This window comes from Rhinatrema bivittatum, chromosome 8 (assembly GCF_901001135.1).
Source record: "Rhinatrema bivittatum chromosome 8, aRhiBiv1.1, whole genome shotgun sequence".
In the NCBI taxonomy this organism is placed as follows: Eukaryota; Metazoa; Chordata; class Amphibia; order Gymnophiona; family Rhinatrematidae; genus Rhinatrema; species Rhinatrema bivittatum.
The window spans coordinates 266005649-266027255 of record NC_042622.1 but is presented as its reverse complement, the minus strand read 5'-3'; the positions used below and the strand labels follow the sequence as shown (position 1 = coordinate 266027255).

Here is a 21607-nt window from a genome sequence, read left to right as displayed (position 1 = left end):
GTGGTGTCTTTGGTTGTGCGGGGAGAGCACCGATGAGGGCATCGAGCTTAGACAGGATTGGTGCGAAGATTAAAAGGTCCGGCATCGGCATCAGTACCGGCATCGGCACGGGTGTCAGCGCGGATGGCATCGAATGTTGAAGGTCTCAGAGAGCATCTTTAACTGCCTGGCGGATAAAAAACCATCCAGTTCCTCCCATATAGCTGGTGAAGTCAGAGCAGCTATAGGGGGTGGCAGAGAAGACAGAACCGGCACTTCCACAGGTCCCTGTGGTGACTCGGTACCCGGCACCATTATCGGTGGGGAACGCCTTTGAGTGAGAGGCATCGAGGGCATCAATGGCTCTTCCACTCGAGACCTTTTCGATGATGGTTCCTTTGGCATCGACGGGGTTCCCGGAATCTATGCGACATCGGGTGTCGACGTCAGTCAATGACTATGCTTTTCCCTATGGTCAGTGCTTTTCTTCTCCAGCACTGATGTAGATTTCACTGATGACCGGGATGGAGTCTGTGATAATTGGTCACCGGAGTCGTCAGGGCGATGCTTTCGAATGACTAATTTTTTAGCCGCTCCAGCCGGAGACGACTGAGTCAATGTGGACATCAATGGTATTAATTGAATATGTAAGAGATGTTCCATCTTCTCCTGATGGGCCCGCCTGCCCTTGGCCATCATTTCGGCACATTGTGGACAGGTGGAGACATTATGGGATTCACCCAAGCACAGCACACACTCGACATGCAGATCGGTGATGGACATAGTGCGAGGGCACTTTTTAAAACCCATTGCCATTATGAAGGCCAGACAGCCGTCGACTGCTTTCTGACAGAAAAATTCTGTTTAACCAGAACCGACCGGGAAAACACAAGTACTCACCGGCCGGTGAAGACAGGGAGACCCCTATGAAGGGGATGAAATGAGAAATTTTAAACTTTTTTTCTCTTAGTATTTTGTGTGAGAAAAGTCACACAGGGCTCTTTCACCGCAATGCTAACTGCAGTGCGGAAAAACAAAGACTGAAGGGAGACCCCCTGTGGCCCGAGGGATCATGGCATGCTGGGCATGCTCAGTGGGCTCAGTATGCCAGCCAAACGTTTCTAGAAACTTTGACAGAACGTTTTCTGTGATAGGGCTCCGTCCAGTGACGTCACCCATATGTGAGGACTATCATCCTGCTTGTCCTGGGATAACTGCTGAACTTACCCAAAAGAAAAATGTTGCCCCTTTCAGCTGCCTGCCCTCTTTTCCCATCAGTTGTCATCCAACTGTGGCCCAGGGCCAAAGGAAAATGTTGCTGCTGATCCTGGCAGGGAGGCTGTTTGGAGAAGGGGCTGCTTGAAGGGATGGATCAGATGCAGGAGAGTTTTGCGGGTTCAATCAGCTAGAGAGGGGTTCTGCTGGAGGGGAGGAGTTTAAAGCCCTCTGGAAGGGGTGGAGATTAAGAGAATGGATCGACTGGGGAGGGTGGAGGTTGAGAGGCAGAATTAGCTGGAGTGTAGGGAGGGTGCAGTGACCATTGAAGGGGGACTGCATCCTTACTAATTTGTTTTTGGGGGTCATATGAATTTAAGTGCGAAAATGGGATCATATTGGCTAAAGGTTTGGGAAGCCCTGGCTTAGACTATTTTGCTCAACACAGACATCGAGATCACCAGTCTACAGATTCCCACATCATCCCTGAAGGTCTTTTTAAAAACTGGCATCACAATGGCCACCCTCCAGTCTTATGCTAGCGTGTTTTAAATGACAGATTTAAATGATAGTTTGCAAATCATCAGAAATAGGTCTGCAATTTCATTTCTGATTTCCTTTAGAACTCTAGGGAAATACAATCCGGTTCCATTAATTTGTTATTCTTTAATCCTTCAATCTCAATTATTATGTCCTCCAGTTTCACAGTGATTTCTTCTATTGCTCAGTCATCACCATTAAAAAAAACATATGTTTACGGTATGAGTATGATCCCGACATTCTCCTCAGTAAAAACAGAGGCAAAGAATTCATTTAATTTTCCTTGTCCTCTGACTACTTTTATCCCTTGGTCATCTAGAGGCCCAACTAACTCCCTCACAGGAGTTTTGCTTCAAATGAACTTGGAAAAGTTTTTATTACTTGCTTTGACCTCTATGGCAAGCTTCAAATTCTCTAAACCTGCTTAATTATTTTTTTTACATCTAACTTGCTAGTGCTTATGCTCTTCCCTATTGCTCTCATTGAGCAGGGTACCTGATGAACCCAGGGAAATATTGTGGATCAAAGGGACCCTTGATGTTTGGGAATCACTGAAACACAGGGTATTTAACTTTTTACATTTCCGAAAGCAAATAGAGAATCTTTTATCAAATTAAAAAAAAGATTGGCATAGCATGGCATACAAATTCAGATCTCTTTCTGCTGCAGTTAATTTGCCTAAGCGAGTATCTATTACTGCATAACAACAGACCTATAAGGAAAAAGAGGGAGGGGGGGGTGGGTTAGTTTAACTTTTTAAATTTCAATCATCATTGAGGGTATTTCCCTCGATTTAGGGGTAGGGAGTGAGAGTTTAGTGGTAAAGATGGAACGAGTGGGCTTTAGTTCTTCTGTACTGTCCACCAGGTTTCCTGAGTAAGAATCTCTCCATTTTAGGGGAATTTTTGATGGCTATTTCCTTTTGTATAGATAAAAATTTTTGATTGGGAAATTTAATATGCACCCTGATTGTCATCTCAAAGGTGTTTTTAATAAATTTGAATTGTTAATGTCCTCTTAACCTAAGCCTTCTGATTTATGTCCCAACACATAAAACTGGACATACTTTGGACCAGATTTACATTTCAGATTTGTCTTATCCAGTTTGTTGTGGGAGATATTAAGGTTGAGGGAATCCCCTGGACCGATCATAGTTTTATTTCTTTTAAATGTCATTTTAAAAATCATTTAGATTCTGCCCACGAGGCAGTCATTTTTAAAGAAATAAGGGCTTCAGTTGATGAGGACAAATTCAGGGATGAATGGGGCTATCTGAAAGGAAAAGTGGTTCAAAACAATACTGAGCTTTTCACTATGTCTTCTCTCAACACCTTAGCTGAGGTATCACATAAAACTGCTCCAATATGGATTAAAGCTATTAAAGTTAGTAATGGGAGGGGTCCCTGGTTTAATAAGGATTTACAAGATAAGAAAAGGGTAAGTTAGGACAGCAGACCGCAGATGGCCGGGTGCACCCCCTACTGAGCACCTGATTTGCTATCAAGATGCTCGTTAAGTATTATAGAGCTCAGGTTAATTGTGCACCTAAGGATTTTTACTCTTCAAGATTACTTTCTTCCCTAAATTACCTGAAGGACCTTTTTAGTATTATAAATGGGCTTGTAAAATCCTCTGATAAATATATGAAGCCCAGGTTTACAGCTCAAGACTTTGCCGATTATTGTATAGCCAAGTCTGGTGTGCTTTTGTCCAGATTTCAGAAATTGCAGTTGAGGAATATTTGTGTAGAAAACATTTAGATTAGATTTCAAGAATAGAAATAAAGAAATAAACCTGTCTCCAGGCGACCCCGCCAAATATCGCCCGATTGCTAAACTCCCCTTCATTTCCAAAATCTTAGAAAAAATAGTTAATAAGCAACTCTCGGAGTACTTAGACGATAACAAAATACTAGCCCCCTCTCAGTTCGGCTTCCGAAAAGCCCAAAATACAGAAGCTCTTTTAATCTCTCTAACAGACACAATACTGTTGAATCTAGATAAAAAACAACCCAGTCTTCTCAATCTCCTCGGCCACTTTTGACACGGTTAACCACTCAACACTTCTGGATCGACTATCTGACATTGGCATAAAAGGCACTGCTCTCAGCTGGTTCAAATCTTTTCTACATAACAGATTTTACAAGGTCAGAGTCAACAATAATGAATCACACCCAGTCCGCTCTTCTCTGGGAGTCCCTCAAGGCTCATCCTTATCCCCCACCCTCTTCAACATTTATCTATTACCGCTTTGCCAGCTCCTCTCCAAACTAAAATTAACCCATTACATCTACGCAGGCGATGTGCAAATATTCATCCTGGTTACGGAATCTTTACAAAAAACACTAGAATTCTGGAACAACTGCCTCCAAGCCATCAACAACCTGCTCATGAGCCTTAACTTAATCCTTAATTCCAATAAAACTGAATTACTCCTCGTTTCACAGGACAGTAACTATGCAATGTCTAACATACTCCCTACTAGTCAACCTTCCTTCTCCTCTCAAGTCAGAAATCTCGGAGTCATCATGGACAATCAATTAAACCTAAAGAGATTTATTAATAATACCACTAAGGATGGCGTCTATAAATTGCAAGTCCTGAAACGGCTCAGACCGCTCCTCCACTTCCAAGACTACTGGTCAGTTCTACAAGCAATCATTTTTTCTAAAATTGACTATTGTAATTCCCTCCTACTCGGCCTCCCAGCTAACACCATAAAACCATTACAAATGCTTCAAAACGCTTCAGCCAGGATTCTGACTAAGTCTAACAAAAGACATCATATTACCCCCATCTTAAGAAACCTACACTGGCTTCCAATTAAGTTTAGAATCTCTTACAAAGTACTAACAATCATACACAAATCTATACACAAGCTCATTCCACTGGAACTCAATATCCCTTTTCAACCACATATTCCCTCCAGACCGGTGAGAGCAGCTTATAGAGATACTCTCCTCGCCCCACCCATCAAACCTCATTAAATAAACGAACTCTATCCACAACGGGCCCTGCGCAATGGAACTCTCAACCTCCAGAACTCCGGAAGGAACCTTGCCCAATCACCTTTAAAAAGAGACTCAAAACTTGGCTATTCGAACAAGCTTTTAATCCATACCAATAATCTCCCCTCAATGTGCACCATGTACCGTGACTCCTAGATACTTAGCCAGGTTTTAGTCTAGAATCTCATTACTTTATCATATTCATTGTACTTTATTCCCCAGTTCCTTGATCCAAGTTTATCTCCCTGTTCGATGTAATCGCATTCTTACTTGCTTGTTAATGTTATAATGTAAACCGAAATGATATGTAACATTGCTACATGAATTTCGGCATATAAAAATGTTAAATAAATAAATATTGAAGGAGCTTAAGAAGTCTCATTGTGCTTTGGATCCTTAAGAACATAAGAAATTGCCATGCTGGGTCAGACCAAGGGTCCATCAAGCCCAGCATCCTGTTTCCAATAGAGACCAAACCAGGCCACAAGAACCTAGCAATTACCCAAACACCAAGAAGATCCCATGCTACTGATGCAATTAATAGCAGTGGCTATTTCCTAAGTAAACTTGATTAATAGCAGTTAATGGACTTCTCCTCCAAGAACCCATCCAAACCTTTTTTAAACCCAGCTACACCAACTGCACTAATCACATCCTCTGGCAACAAATTCCAGAGCTTAATTGTGCGTTGAGTGAAAAAGAATTTTCTCCGATTAGTCAAATATGCTACTTGTTAACTTCATGGAGTGCACCCTAGTCCTTCTATTATCCAAAAGTGTAAATAACCGATTCACATCTACTCGTTCAAGACCTCTAATGATCTTAAAGACCTCTATCATATCCCCCCTCAGCCGTCTCTTCTCCAAGCTGAACAACCCTAACCTCTTCAGCCTTTCCTAATAGGGGAGCTGTTCCATCCCCTTTACCATTTTGGTTGCCCTTCTCTGTACCTTCTCCATCGCAACTATATCTTGTTTGAGATACGGTGACCAGAATTGTACACAGTATTCAAAATGCTGTCTCACCATGAAGCGATACAGAGGCATGATGACATTTTACGTTTTATTAACCATTCCCTTCCTAATAATTCCTAACATTGTTTGCTTTTTTGACTGCTGCAGCACACTGAGCTGATGATTTCAAAGTATTATCCACTATGATGCCTAGATCCTTTTCCTGGGTGGTGGCCCAACATGGATCTTTTCTCTTTTAAAGGTAAAGTATTCTGGATACCTGGTTGATTTGGTAAATCTCTCCTTGTCTGAAGGTATAGAGCCTAGTAGGCTTAAGAGATCTCAAGCTTGTCCAGTGCTAAAAAAGGGGAATTGTGTCTGATCAGCATAGTGATTATATGCCTATCTCTAATCTAATCTCAAATAGGTAAGGTTTTGGAAAATGCAGTTTTTAAGCAACTTAAAAAATTTTGGAATACTAATAGTATCGTTCATGAGACTCAATGGGTTCAGACAGTATCAAAGTACTGAAACTACTTTGGTCATGGTCAACGATTATATTTTACGGAAAACTAATTTGGAGTGGATGTAACTGCTATATATTTGGATATTTCCTCAGCTTTTGATTCGGTTAATCATTTAATGTTATTATCCCGGCTAAGAGAACTTGGTCTTGGGAGTAAAGTATTTCTATGTTTTAAGTCTTTCTTAGAATCTAGACACCACCACAAGAGTGATTCTACTTTTTCTGAGTGAATTGATTCTTTGATGGGTGTTTCTCAGGTGTCTATCTTATCCCCTGTTCTGTTTAACATCTGTTTTGCTTTCTTTATGTGCCCTTGAGTTCTTCCAACATTTCCTTTAGATGTTATGCAGATGATGCCCAACTATATTTTACCATTTCCAGAGATGCTGTATCCTCTCTTTCCCAGGTCTTTGTATGTTTATCGCAATTGAGGAATGGATGGCTTCAAATGGCTTGGTTTTGAATTTTGAGAAATCCAAAGCCTTATGGATTTCTAGAAGGTTAAGTCTACAAAGTTTTTCATCCATTTCAATCAATGGAAATGTAATCCCCTTTGTTAATCAGGTCAAAAATCTTGGGATTATCTTTGATTATAGACTGGATTTTAAAGCCCAACTGCGCTCTACTCTTTCAGATTTTAAATTAAAGCTTCTTCATCATATTAGGCCTATTTTAGATGTGGTAGATTTTAGAACTGTAGTCCAAGCATTTATTTTGTCTACAGTTGATTACTGTAATTCCTTGTATGTGGAATTACCCCAAATCACCTACGAGTCCTATAATTGTTGCAGAACTCTGCAGCACGTTTATGACAAAAAGGCTACTGCAGGAACACATCACTCCCCAACTGCGAGAACTTTACTGGCTGCTTATTTTGTTTTGTGAGAAATTTAAAGTTTTGATTATTGTTTTAATGCTTTAAATAATGCTCATTCACTCCATTTTGCAAAAATGTTTATGCCTTATCAGCCTTCTCGGTCATTACATTAAAGTCAGCAGTTGTTAACGATTCCTTCTATATGGGAAGCCCGTATGCAAGTGACTAGGAATAGAGCCTTGTCAATAATAATGGACCTAAGTTATGGAACGATCTGGCCACTGAGTTGCTATTATCATCCAACTTGAAACTTTCTAGGAACAGCTTAAAGTGCTATTGTTTAAGAAAGCATTCAACTGAATTTTAACAGATATGACATTTTTGTTTGTGATTTTATTGTTATATGTTAAGGTGTGATCCTCTTAGCCTGATTTTATCACTGTAGGCTAGAATATTACGCAAAACACATACATGGAGTAATACTCAACTCAAACTCGTTTGAGACAGTTAAGAGTCTAATTAAAGACCTTTCTTCACACCGAACGAACATTAATTTTACAAAATCATCATGTAATGACTACACAACAGCACTAACATAAAAAAATCAAGATGCTGAAATAAATCACTTATTCCTACCCTCTTGTAGCAACAGACGACCTATCTGTACAAGATAAATGGTCATCATTTGACAGAGTATTGAAGCTGGAGACAAGCAAAATTATAGCCAAACTAAAACCTGCTACACATCCCCTTGACCCGATACCAGCCACCTTGCTGAAACAAGTAAATCAGACAATAACCCCTACAATCACGCTAGTCAACCTCTCCCTTGCGGAAGGTTATATGCCCCAAGGACTAAAACAGGCAGTTATAAAACCAATTTAAAAAAATAAATCTGAAAGACCTGATATTTGGGATGACTATCGACCAATTTCCAACTTAAACCTTCACTGCAAAAATACTAGAAAAAGAAGTCCTTACCCAATTAGAGAAACATCTTGAAGACAAAAAGACACTTTATCCTAACCAATTTGGATTCTGGAAAAATCACTCAACAGAAACTTCTTCAGTCCTTAACTGATCCTGTATTACGGGGTTTTGTCTCAAACGAATCATACTAGCTAGTCCTGATTGATTTAACAGCTGCCTTCGACACTGTTGACCATAACCTGGTATGCCAACAGTTGAAAAACATCAAGATTGATGGAACTGTGCTAAAATGGTTCATCTCTTTTCTCGCAGATAGATCATTCCAAGTAAAACTCAACAATCACTTATCCGACACCTTCCAAAGCTGATAGCACTGATCCTTGTGGTATGCTGCCCATATGCAAATTACTAACAGACCTGGGATTAAACTTCTTCCTATATGCGGATGATCTACAATTCTATATCCCTCTAACAAAATCATTTGAAAAACATCACTAATTTCTGAATATATGATTAAAAGAAAAGAAAAACTAGTGCAATGGAAACTCTTGATGAACCCAAAAAAACTGAAATAATTTGGTTGAGCCGGAACCCATCAAAATCTATAACCCCACAGGATTAGATCTCGGAAGTTGCCAAGTAATCCCAGCAACCAAAGTGAGACCTAGGGGTCCAAATCGATGAAAATTTAACAATGAAAGCCCACATAAGCAAACTGATTAGATCTGGTTTCTACAATCTGTGGATTCTAAGCCGACAAACCTCTACTAAGCACAACAGATTTCAGAACAGTATTTCAATCTCTCATATTCTCAAACCTGGATTACTGTAATTTCTTACTTCTAGGTCTTCCAGCAAGTCACTTAAAACCTCTACAACTACTGCAAAATGCTGCGGCTAGACTATTGCCTGGAGCAAGGAAATTTGACCCCATCACCCCGACATTGGCTCTGCATTGGCTTCCTATACAGTTAAGAATACATTATAAAGTTCTAACAAAAATATTCAACATTAACCCAGACAACAATGATATGCTGGGAATAACATTTAAACCACACAACCCACCGCTAACTCTCAAATCACAGAACAAATGCCTCCTAGAAATCCCAAACTTAAGAAATTCTCAACTAATGCAAACTAGAGATAGAGTGATATCAATTGCTCGCCCAAAACTAAAGAACTTCATGCCAAAGGAACTTCGAACATTAACGGACAAAAAGAAATTCAAGAGCAACTTAAAAACTTGTCTATTCAAAAATGCCTTCTACTTGACGAATACCCAGTTCCCCATGACTCAGATAAGCAAAATAAGTCTTGAACAATACCCCCCCCCTTCGCAAACCCCCTATAATCTATGTTTTCATATTATATGTCTATTGTAATACTTCTGTTTATTATGAATGTTTGTCCACCTTGTAACACTCAATATAATTATGAACTAGTGATTCTCACATGGAATGACTGTATATAAAACATTTAAATAAAAAAAATAATAAAATAGGCTGACTAAATATTTTAAATAAATAAAATATCAAGTCGGTGTAACACAAAGTAGGTGCATTTCAGTCTTCTTGCTTTTAAGTGTTTTTAGTGATGCTCTAGTAGGCTTACAAAATATAGTATATGATGTGGATGGGGGTCCCAAGCCAAGTATGAGGGTCTGGCATTGTGATATCAGCAGGAAGTTAGCAGCCTTGAATGGTGTTATAAGAACCAGTATATGCACTACTGATTAAGAAGTCCCTCTTCATTCATTACTGTACCATAGGTTATGAGGACTTTTCAGCTACCAGGATAAACAGATAATTTTGCAAACACAACTGGTTTCATTTTGATTACTTTATCTTACAAAAACTGGTACAAATATATTAAAGCAGATAGCAGCACAAGCATGTCTATGGAAGGACTGAAAGATGGCCAAGTTACTGAAATTGAATATAAGCATGGACCCAGAAAACAAATCAGAAGCCGATCCAGTTAGCTGTATAGCAGTAAAGAAATAGGATTAGAGCATAAGAAAACTGCGGTGCGTAACAGCGGCAGAATTTTTCGCGATACGCAGTTTTCTTATGCTCTAATCCTATTTTGGAGACACAAATAGAGCAACATGATGATTTCATCTTGTGCTGCACGGCACGACTACATGGTCTAATATACAGATTTATGCACAACCAAAGAAAAAGAAAAATAGGAACAAGACTCTATACAAAATGGATACATGTTCTTCGTGGCATCAGCCCTGCAGGCACACAATAAGCCCTGCAATATATAGCCCCCTGAGGCAGCTCTCGACCAAAGAGCGAAACTCGGCCAGAGTTGGGCTAATTCCAATAAAGGGCTTTTTTCATACACCGATCTTCGCCTTCAATGAATATAAACATCCATATGTGATGTTCCTAAAAAAGCATGTGATGGTTTCTGCTCTTACACAGAGAATGTCAGCAATTTTACTAAAAAGTGAATTACATGCACACCTATTTTTCACTTTTCTCTGAAGAACACAGTACTGAAAAATTCAAAACTGAAAATAAGAAACAAGTCTTCCATGTCTGCAGAAAACATGCATATGTTGTACCAGTCTAATGTTTTTCACACAGGCAGCAACAGTGCAGGCTTCCCTCACACATACTGCCCCATCTCAGAACAGGTACAGCTTGGACAGCAGTTAAAGCTCAACTCCTAGGCACTGATTCCTTAATAGCAAAAGGACAAGTGCTCCTTAATACTACACTAAGACAGTTATCAGAACCTGTTTCATGTTTAGCCTCACAGATCCCTACGCCAAGACTATTTTAATGACTAAGTAAAGCATACTTTTATTAAAATATAGCAGTGTTGGCTACCTGTATCATGTGTTCTCCGAGGCAGCAGGATGTTAGTCCTCACATATAGGTGACATCATCTGGCATGGAACTTTGATCTCAAAAGATTCTAGAGCTTTCAGCATGCTTTACTGAGCATGTGCAGCTGAGCAAAAAATAATGCACAGAGAGGGAACCTGACGGCATCTTTCAAAAGTCAAAAGTCAGACCTCTCATCCCTGAGGCAGGGGGAAGTACACTATTCAAACGGATTAGTTCAAATCCGGAAACCCTTCCAATCTCTAGACAAGAGTGAGGCATAATTGCTGACCTATGAGGTCCTTATGGCGACTGCAATGGTTGCTGATGGCTGCCTAGGCAGACACTAGGACTAACATGGCAACCAGGTGTAGAAAAACCAGCAAAAGTGTCCCAGCTGGCCCATATAGTTGCACTGATTCATGTGAATCAAGGGCTATACTGTCGCCCTGGTCGGCTGTACGCACTGGAGAGGAAATGTATCCAGCAGGGTCTTCCTAAAAGGGATCCACAGCATAAGCCAACAGGGGAGGAAGCCCATAAGGATTCCATCCCCTCTTGAAAGGGTAACGGTACCCTGGCATCCACCCCAAAATGGACTGTATTCTCAGCCAAGACTTCCCAGCGCACCAGCAACTGCAGTGCACCAGTATAAGATGTCTGCTGGCAGCAGAAGCACACAAGCCAGTGAGCACCAAGTAACAGTGGTGTCCTTTAGCTGAATCTGTGACCTGCAACAGCAGTGTTGTGCAACTGTGCTGCAGTACACCATCAAACCGACAGTGACATGCACACATGGAAAGTCGCAGCACTTATGGGCCAAGCAATCCATGGGACGGGCACAAAAACAGCGGTGGTGGACCACGTATGAGATGTGTCCAATAGCACCCTCAGGTGCCACATGAAGGCTCTACCTGCTGATGGCTCCTGATAGTGATCAATAGTAATAAGCGTGCCTGAGTCGGAGACCAACATGGATTGACCCAGAATCTTCTGCAGTTATGGCCATGTGAACCCTAAATGCCCTATTGAACCTAATTTGGACAGGAGACAACTGGACAGCAGCCAGGGCTGTCTAAAACTTGTGATGGATGGTCATTGGGTTACAATAAGCAGAAGGAAAAGGTCAGAATCTCAGGTTAGAATTTCAATTACAGTGGCACCTGTAAAAACAGCCTAAGCCATGAAGATCTCCCTGAGGGAGAAAAAATGACAGGACAAACAGAAGATTAGTGCAAACACCAGACAAGTAGGCCCCAATCTGGGAAAGGAATCAGGGTACCATAGGTCCAGTTTATCTTCTTTTTGACATGAGAAACTGTGTACGTGATACTCCCATAGGTTCATGCAATTTAGGGACTTACTTGAGATTGCCTGCTCTATCTATAAAATAAGAATTAACTGATGTACAGAGTGAGAGAGAAGTACATCTCATGAGCATCTCACCAGAAAACTGCTGTGATACTGTATCTCCCAGGGATACCTGTATTGCTTATTGATATGCAATAAAAAATTGATATGTTTCTACAAAATTTTGGTGTGGTATACTTGTGTTTGTGGAGAAGTGCCTTAAGCGTGATTGGTGAGAGCCACTGCCATGAAGCCCCTGGCACAGGCAGTACGGCATGGGAGTGTATCTTGGTACACAAGGTGATGGTATGTGATACCGGATCACCTTGTGTGGTACCTACCACATGCGATGGGAGTCACCCACAACATGAATGTTTGACTGTACCTGCGGCAATGTGTTAGTGCTGCCATGAACAGCATACCATAGTGCCTAGAATGATGGTAGCATCTGGCAGTGTGCTTGGTAAACAGAGGAATAAACAACCCTCCCCATTGGTAACCCCACCATCAGAGCTTCACTGTCTCAATGACGCAGCAGCAGTGCTAATCACACTCAAACGAGGGCAACAGCATTGACAGTATCGTCCTAATTTGCTTGTAAGCATCCTTCACCCATGATGTCCCCAGTGGCATCCCATGGCATCTACATGCCCAACAGCGAGGACACCTGTGGCGCTCAATGACATGGAAGGTGTCCCAGCATGCTATGGTGGCTATGGTGGTCAACGGCATCTACACCATATGATAGCAACCATGGTGCTCGATGGCATCCAGGTGCTTGTGGTGAACATGGAGCTCTATGTGCACAATAGGCAGACTGCACCACTGGCATCCAAGCTGCCCACACTACTTGATGATATCCATGGCACCTGAAAGTGTCCACGGTGTACCATATTGTGCATCTGATGGCAACCCAGGTGCACAATGGCACCCCAGTGCTCAATGGCAGCAAGGGCAATCCTGCTGCCCAAAGGAATAGAGGGCCTCCATGGTGATCACTGGCATTCATGGGGCTCAGGGGCCTCCATGGTGCCCCATGGTGACTCTCTGAACTGCGTCAACTGTGCTCATTTGCACCTCTGACAGTGCTGGATGGTACACGCGGCTCTCACAAGGGCCCACAGTACTCAACCTGAAGGCATCAACGGTGCCCATGGTGCTTGATAGTATATCCATCAATGGCAATCATGATGCTCAATTGCCCCACGACACTCAATTGCATCCATGGCATTGATGGCTCGATGGCCACCTGGCTGAGGTGCGCACCAGGTAGGAGGTCGCATCCGTGAGGAAAGATATCGCCGGTTCTAATGTTTCGACAGACATGGTTGCGTCCATGGACAGCGACAAGCAGGCACGCGTCACCACGGCGCAGCAGGCAGCGATCTACAGGGACATAGCTGTGACATCAAATGACTGTTTAAGGATGGATTCCTGACGACTGTCCTGGGCATCCTTGAGTGCAGCTCCTCCTTCGATTGGGATGGTAGTGCACTTTGAGACAGCGCAGACCATGGTGTCCACTCTGGGGAACCCCAGGAGTTCTTTGGCTGAGGGTTCCAGGGGGTATAGGGCTTCTAGGGCCCGTCCTCCTTTGAAACTGGCCTCCGGGGCATTCCATTCCAGGGCAATCAGTTGTTGGACGGCCTGCAACACTGGGAAATGGCATGAGGCCTGACAGAGCCCGACCAAACCAGGGTTCGTCTTTGGCTCCATTGCGGTGCTTGTGCCTGGGATGGCCAGCGTCTTCAGGCTCAGAGACACGAGATCTGATAACTCGTCTTTGGAGAAGAAACGCATCATGGTTCGGTATGGTTCCATTCCTGAAGGAATTTCCCCTTCCTCCAAGGAGTCTGGCTCTTCCTCTGAGGTGTCTGTGTCCCCTAAGGGGAGGCTTTTGTCCAGAGGAGGCACATCTCGGGGCGGAGGCACATCTCGGGGAGGTCAAGAGGGGCCTAGAAGGTTTTGTTCTTCCGGTGGAGACTGTGGGTGTGTCACAGGTGGCACCGATCGCGCCTGGACGAAGGTTTGCAGCCCTTTGAAGAATTCCACCCAGGAAAAGGTCCCTTGGTCTATACTGAATCCAGCGGTGTTCCCTGAGGAGCCCATCTGAGGAGGGCCCGAGCCAGGGATAGAGAGGTCCGGTATACTATCATTGGTGGAGCCGGATTCCTCTACTGGCTATGGGGGGCCTTGCCTCAGATCCCCCAGAGCCTCTTCACACTGAAGGCACAGGCCACTTCGTGATGCGCAGCTCTCAGGTGGCAGGCTGGGCAGAGGGTTTGTCCCTTGGCTTTCTTGGCCGGCGGTGCCATGATTTGTGCACATGGAGTGGTTCAAACTCGACTATGTGCGTATGTGCGCGCACCGGGAGGCTTATTTGTGAGCTCCGGTGCATTGACGCTGTGCATGCAAGATGCAGAAGATGTGCGTGCAGGCCTGTGCTTGGGGAGATGCACACGCACGGCACAGATGTGCGCGCCACTGTGCGCGCAGCACAGATGCACGCACGGCACAAGTAGTTTGTGCACACAGCTCAGATATGCGGACAATATGGTGATCGGGGGGGGGGGGGAAATGGCGCCGACAACTACGCGGGCAAGATGGCGACCCCCTCCCTCCCCCGAGGGTCTCCACGTGGAAGGACCCTCGCATCAGTTTGGGGCCTAGCCTGGACGGGGCTGCTCAACCCGATGGCACAGACGCCAAATGGTGATCTGTGCGGCTCCCCAAGCCTCGGAGACCGGAGACTTAAATAAAGTTTACTACCTTACCTTGTCTCAGCGTTTCCCGGTCTCCTGCCGGGTGGTCTCCAGCTGTGGAGGGAGAAGGGAATAACTTCACCGCCGCGATCTGTATTGCACCCGCTGCCTCTCAGCCACTCAGGGGGCTAAGTCCACGCCGGGAACCAGCTATCGGACCGAGGCTTACCTCTGAGGGATCTCGGAAATCACCTCAGGAATTCTCGATTGGGGGAGGGACCCTTAGGTATCACCTTATGAGAGCAGGGCTCATCTTGTAGAGGTAAGATTTTCTTTCTTCTTTTGGTTTGTGTTTTCTAACACTGTGCGTGTGTAGTGTTCCAAACTGCTAAGGAGACGGAGAAATACTGACGAGCAGGGCTTCCTGCACGGGTATATGTAGGCTGATGTCAGATTGAAATTTGACTCCGTCTCCCAACTGCTATCAGGAGTACACTATACCCATTGGTCCTGAGTCCATCTGCTACACGCTAGGAAAGTTAGGTTATATTAATCATATTATTTGAATTAGATTCATATGGGACTACGTTAAATGTAAATTGTATACAAGTTTCATTATTCATTACTCAGGAGCTTTAATAAACTAAGAATATTAGATGAACATCTTACCTTCTGCCCTTTATCCTTCTGAAACACAAAGACTGGAGGAGCAATGGCAGGTTTCTCTGTTAGAAGAAAACAATTACAAATTCAAGTACTGGTATATCATGCTCAGCACTTTAACTCAAATAAAACAGTATAGGGCCACACTGACTACATGATAGGTGTTCTTCTGTTTATCTTATGCTGAACAAAAATATCTTCCAGCCATCACTATTCAGAATGCTACCTAGTCATCAAAATTCTTGATAATTAACAAGTGACATTTATAAATTCAAAATGTAGAACTATGTGAACTAGCACCTTTGCACCGCCACTGTTTTGGGGTTTTTTTTAGGAATGTTTTTTTTACAACATATACTGTAGACCATCTTATGCGCCCATCTATTTATACATTTTGTATGCGCTAGCACTAAACACACAACTGAGAATTAAGCATGTAAGAGTTACACAAATAATTTGGAGGTTATATATAGAAGCTAAAAGAACACAAACACAAACCTATTTTGGAAATTAGTACTAAATGTAAAGAGTATTGTTAAAATGTTCTATTATTGCTCACAAGTATAAACATTGGTCATTATAGGTTATACAAAATACAGTCATCCAATAGTGTGTACAGAAGACAAAATGATCTGGCTTGCGGTCTTGTTTTTTCTTCAAATTCTTCTCATTTTCTCCTGTTTGCAAATAAGTTAAAGCAAGCAAGATCTTTAGGTTTTTTTTAAATTCTTTATTTATCAATTTTTTCAATTTTACAAAGCGGAGAGTTTACATCACATCATTCCTCCACAACATAAACAATTCTAAATTAAAACAGTAAACTTATTTTCCCACTTATTTAGTTATAAAGAAACAAAAGGGTCTCTGGATAAAGAAAATGGAACAACTATAGAAGTAATCAGTAAACATACTAGAAGAATATCATCAACCTTTCTCTCTAATTCACCTGACATATTTTAGGCAAGGCTGGTTTCCTCTTTACATTTATCCAAATAATTTTTCATCTGTACAGGGTCATAAAAGATGTAACTATTCCCTTTATGTTGCATTAAGCATTTGCAGGGATACCTGATATTTACCTGGGCTCCTAAATCTCTAGCTTCCTGGGCTAACCCCACAAAGGCTTTCCTACAAATCTGGGTATCCTTCACAATGTCTGGATAAATCCAGAGTTTTGACCATAATACAATTTACTACGATTTTTCAAAAATATCATAAGAAGAAGAAATAAGAAGAAAATGCCATACTGGGTCAGACCAAGGGTCCATCAAGCCCAGCATCCTGTTTCCAACAGTGGCCAATCCAGGCCACAAGAACCTGGCAAGTACCCAAGAACTAAGTCTATTCCATGTTACCATTGCTAATGGCAGTGGCTATTCTCTAAGGGGCGGATTTTAAAAGGCCTTAGAACTAAATCCCTATCTGCCAGGTAAATAAAAGAAACTAATAAAGTTCCCCGTTGTTCTAACTGCTCTTCAGTAGGGGCTTCTAAATATGCAGTAAGATCTGTTTCCAGATTTATATTAGGAACTCCTGTTCTCACCTCGCTCCCATTTTTTAATATTGGGACAAAGTAGATTTTTGATATCTCTGGTAAAGTATCAGGGGGCAGCAATGGAATATCTTTAAGGTATTTTTTGAATTGTTCCTTAGGAGATATCAACTTTACACTAGGAAAGTTAAGAACTCTTAAATTTAGGTACCACATTTTATTCTCCATATTTTCTAATCTCTTCCTCAACATAGAATCTGACTGAATCAGTGTAGACTGTACCTCTTGAACTGATATCTTATTTGTAATAAATTGCTCTTCATGGATATTTACCTTCGGCTCCATAAATTGTATCATATTTTGTGAGTTATTCATTGAGCTAGCTAATAAAGAGATAGACTTATCTAATGTTATTATTGCTTGCCATATTGAATCCAAGGTAATATTAGGTTTATCCAAGTTAGGTAATATGAAACCAGCTTCCCCCCCCCCCCCCTCCCCCCTCCTGCTCGGCAGGCTTCAGAAATCAATTGCATTTCGCCTGCCGGCTCATCCCCCCTCACTTATTCATTCATCTTATTGGATCTTTCAGTTAAAGCATATTCACTTGATACTACTTTCCCATTTACAACAACATCATTCGTCACATCGACATTTACATGCAAAGACTCCCTTGTACTCTTCCCCAAGTCCTCCCTCTGCCTCCAGGGCTCCCTTGTTACATGGCCGGTTCTCCTGGATGAAATCTTGGGGATTTCCTTGGTTTGGAGGTGGGGGAATTACAGGTGCACCTGGGCTCAGAGATGTTTGATTGTCCATGAGGGATAGGCTTTGTTCCCTTCCTAATTCCTCTGCAGACTTCTCTCCAGGTGTAGAGGCTGCAGACGGGGTGAAAAAATTCTCAATTCTGAATTGGGAGAGGGTAATTGGGGCAGAGGCAGTGGACTCTGGCCTCAAACGTCCCTTCCGCTTAGTATGTGACATATTAACTTCAATTTATAAATAAGTTGAGGGCTTACCACCTCAGATCCTCTTTTCAAACAACCTTCGACCCTTTTATGGAGGAGTTAAAGAGAAAATCAAGTCCAAATCAAAATCAAGAGCAAAGTTAGAGCTAAAGGGCGTGCGCGGCTTAGGCGATGCGCCAACAGATGCGATGCGCAGCAGCAGGTCCAGCTTTCAAGGACCCGCCGGTCCTGATGTCACACGGGAGAGCGTGGCTTCGGCAGCGCCGTCGGGGCCAGGAAATGCAATCCTTACCCTCAGTATGCCCGGCAGTTCTTTAGCCTCTCCTTACTTCTCTTTCTCTCCTCCAAGATCTTTAGTTTTAAACACTGTTTGTGTATGCTTCCAAAAATTGCAGGAAATGTTACGAAAGAAATATATAACTTGAGTACTTTTCTTTAGATGTGCCAGCTGTTCAATTACTAATGTGCAAAAAATAGTAAGAAACCACTGGTGGGTTTCACTGGGGATTCCCATAATCCAACAAGTGTGCAACTAGCTGAAATGATCAAGTGTTTGCACAAATCATTATGACTCTGCATCAGAGATATTCTCTTCCTCCTTTAGCTTTAAGGAGCGGATAGCTTAGCAGAAAATTAAACATTGTTAAGAAATGAAGCTCAGTATCTTCTGTGGTTGTGGCAGATCAGTTCAATTTTCGTTCCATCAGTCCAAAAAGTCTCGCTTATCAAGGTTTTGTTTTGCACACTATAGATGACTTTTGTGATGAAACCACAGGAAGGGCTTCCTTCTGCCAACTCTCCCATGCAGATCACTTAAGTAAGCCAGTGTTTCCCAACTGGTGTGCCATGACTGACCCTGTAGGTGTGCCACGAGAAGAGCCAGGTATGAAAAAACGAGGTGCCAGCTGTCTTCTGTTTTTCTCCCTTCCTTGCCTGTGGAATGTCCTGCCAGCAGAAGGCATCAGAGAGCAGTGCCTATCTACTGCTCCTTCCCTCTCTACTAGCTCTCTCTTGCAAGACAAGTTATCCTCATGCTGTTATCAATGCATAGACAAGCCGGCAGAGGAGGAAGCAGCAGCAGCAGGTAAGTGCTGCTCAGACTTGTGCTGGCTCGGGGAGGGGAGGAGAAACAGCTAAATGTGCCAAGGGATGTGGGAGGAGGGAAAGATCAATGTGCCATAGGGTGTGGGGGAGAAGGAAGGTGATGATGCCAGGGAGGGGAGGGAAGGTAATGATGGCAGGGGGTGGGAAAGAGGAAAGACAACAACAAGGGCTAGAGGGGCTGGGTAGCTGGACAAGGAAGGTGATGATATACCAGAGGTAGAAGGAGAGGGAAGTGAAGAAGATGATAATGCCAGGGGAGAAGGAAGATTAAGATGATGATAGTACCAGATGAGTAGAGGGAAGGGAAGAGAAAGTGGGGAAGACTCCTGGGGGTAAAGGGAAAAGGTGATGATGCTAGGGGTGGAGGGAGAGAGAAGCGAAGAATGTGATGTCAGGGGAGAGGGAAGAGAAGGTAGTACTGATGCTAGAAGGGTAGAGGAAAAGGAACAGTGACAATGCCAGGGTATGGGAGAGAGAGAAGGGAAGAGAAAGTGATGTCAGGGGAAAGGAAAAGAAGGTGATGTCGTCACAGTGTGTGGAAGGAAAAGAAAAGGAAGGTGAAGATGCCAGGGTGGTGGGGAAGAGGGAAGAAGGAAGAAGGAAGGGAGAATAAGGTGGTGATGATGCTAGGGGTTTGAAGGAAGAGAAGACAAGGTAATGATGCAGTGGCGGGGAGGAAAGGGAAAGTGATGATATCAAGGGGTAGAGGGCGAGAGAAAGTGATGATGCCAGAGGTGGGGGTGACAGGGAAGAGAAGATGAAGCTTGTGAAGGTGGTGCTGTGCTACGATGAAAGAAACCCAAGGCCAGGTGTGCATTGACTCAAAAAAAGTTGGGAATCACTGATGTAAGCCGTTCTGTGCTCAACTACTCCAGTGTTAGCTAAACTTGTCAGGAGGTCAGGTGCAATGATCCATGAGTAGAGTTTGGCAGATATGCCCAGTTTTCGGCTAGTCTATCAGAAATTTTTCTTGGTCTTTCCAGATCTTGCCATGACTTCAAGAGTCCATTTAACTTTCATTTCTTAATGTTTCTGAAATTTCTAACTGGAAGCACTTAAGAGAATTTTTTTTTATAGCTTTCCCCTACTTTCATGCCGATACAGTAAAACCCGCAGGAGAGCCGGCACTCCAAGGCGAGCGCCTGCTCTCCCAACGGGCGCACAGGCCTCGCTCCTGTGTGCGCGATTTAGTATGCAAATGAGGGCCCGCGGTAAAACAAGGAGCGGCGGCTGTCAGCAGGTTTGACAGCCGACGCTCAATTTTGCCAGCATCGGTTCTCAAACCCGCTGACAGCCACAGGTTCGGAAAATGGACGCCGGCATAATTGAGCGTCCATCTTCCAACCCGCGGGCTGATTTTAAATTTTTTTTTAATTTTAAATTTTTTTTAAATTTTGGGGCCTCCTACTTAATATCGCTATGATATTAAGTCGGAGAGTGTACAGAAAAGCAGTTTTTCTGCTTTTCTGTACACTTCCCCGGCGCCAGCAGAAATTAACGCCAGCCTTTAGGCAGGCGTTAATTTTTGAAAGTAAAATGTGCGGCTTCGCTGCACATTTTGCTTTCTGGATCGAGCAGGAATAACTAATAGGGCCATCAACATGCATTAGCGACCAAAGAAGAGAGGAAAAGTGAACACCAGGAGTTGTTGCGGGCGCTATTAGTTGGGGGGGGGGGGGGGGGTGACCACGCATTTTTGATGCGCTATTACCCCTTACTGTATAAGGGGTAAAGCTAGCGCGTCGAAAACACGCAGCCAAACCCGGGCTAACAGTCCGCTCCACCAGAGCGCACTGTCCTGTATCGGCCCGTTTGCTTCATTTTCAAATGCTCAAGACAGCTCCTTCGAAGAGACCATGGTTATTGAAAATAGATCAAAGACAGGTTAAAAGGGTAAGCGCATCTGTTTAATGATGGAATTGTCTTTACCTGACTAACTGAAAACCTTATCAGTCAATCTATTTTTTGAGCTTTAACAACAATTTTTTTTTTAAGTAGTAAAGAATCAACTGGAAGGGTGTCCAAACTTTTGCACATGCCATATTCACTGTTTTATTATTCTTAATCTGTTAAAATCAGTAAATAGTAATTTTGCATAAAAATCACAGAATGATATCGTGTTTACCTTTGTACCATGTAAAGGTTCTGTCAGCTTCTGTTCACTTGGGAGATTCAATGAAACATTCAATTTGACCAGGCTGGTCCCACTAATCAGACTGCCCAAACCAACCTCATAGAAACATGACGACATAAAAAGACCATATGGCCTGTCTAGTCTATTCATCCACTCAACTAATTTAGCTTTACAATTCCCATTACTCCCTCAGAGATCTCTGTTTATTCCATGCTTTCTTGAATTCAGATACCATTTCTCTCCACAACCTCCAATAGGAAACATTCCATGTATCTACTATCCTCTCTGTAAAGAAAAATTTCCTACAATATTTGAGTCTTCTTCCTTTCACCCTCCATCCTATGACCCCTTGTTCTAGAAGTTTCTTTCCATTGAAAGAGACTCACC

General features: G+C 42.9%; 1 protein-coding gene across 1 annotated transcript in view; it reads right to left on the bottom strand.

Moving 5' to 3' along the window:
* RANBP3 (RAN binding protein 3) overlaps positions 1 to 21607 on the bottom strand; it is a 399749-nt gene that overhangs the window by 319459 nt on the left and 58683 nt on the right. Inside the window, exon 2 of the mRNA XM_029614911.1 lies at positions 15529 to 15584. Coding sequence (XP_029470771.1) covers positions 15529 to 15584 — 56 coding nt within the window. The remainder of the gene's footprint in view (positions 1 to 15528; positions 15585 to 21607) is intronic.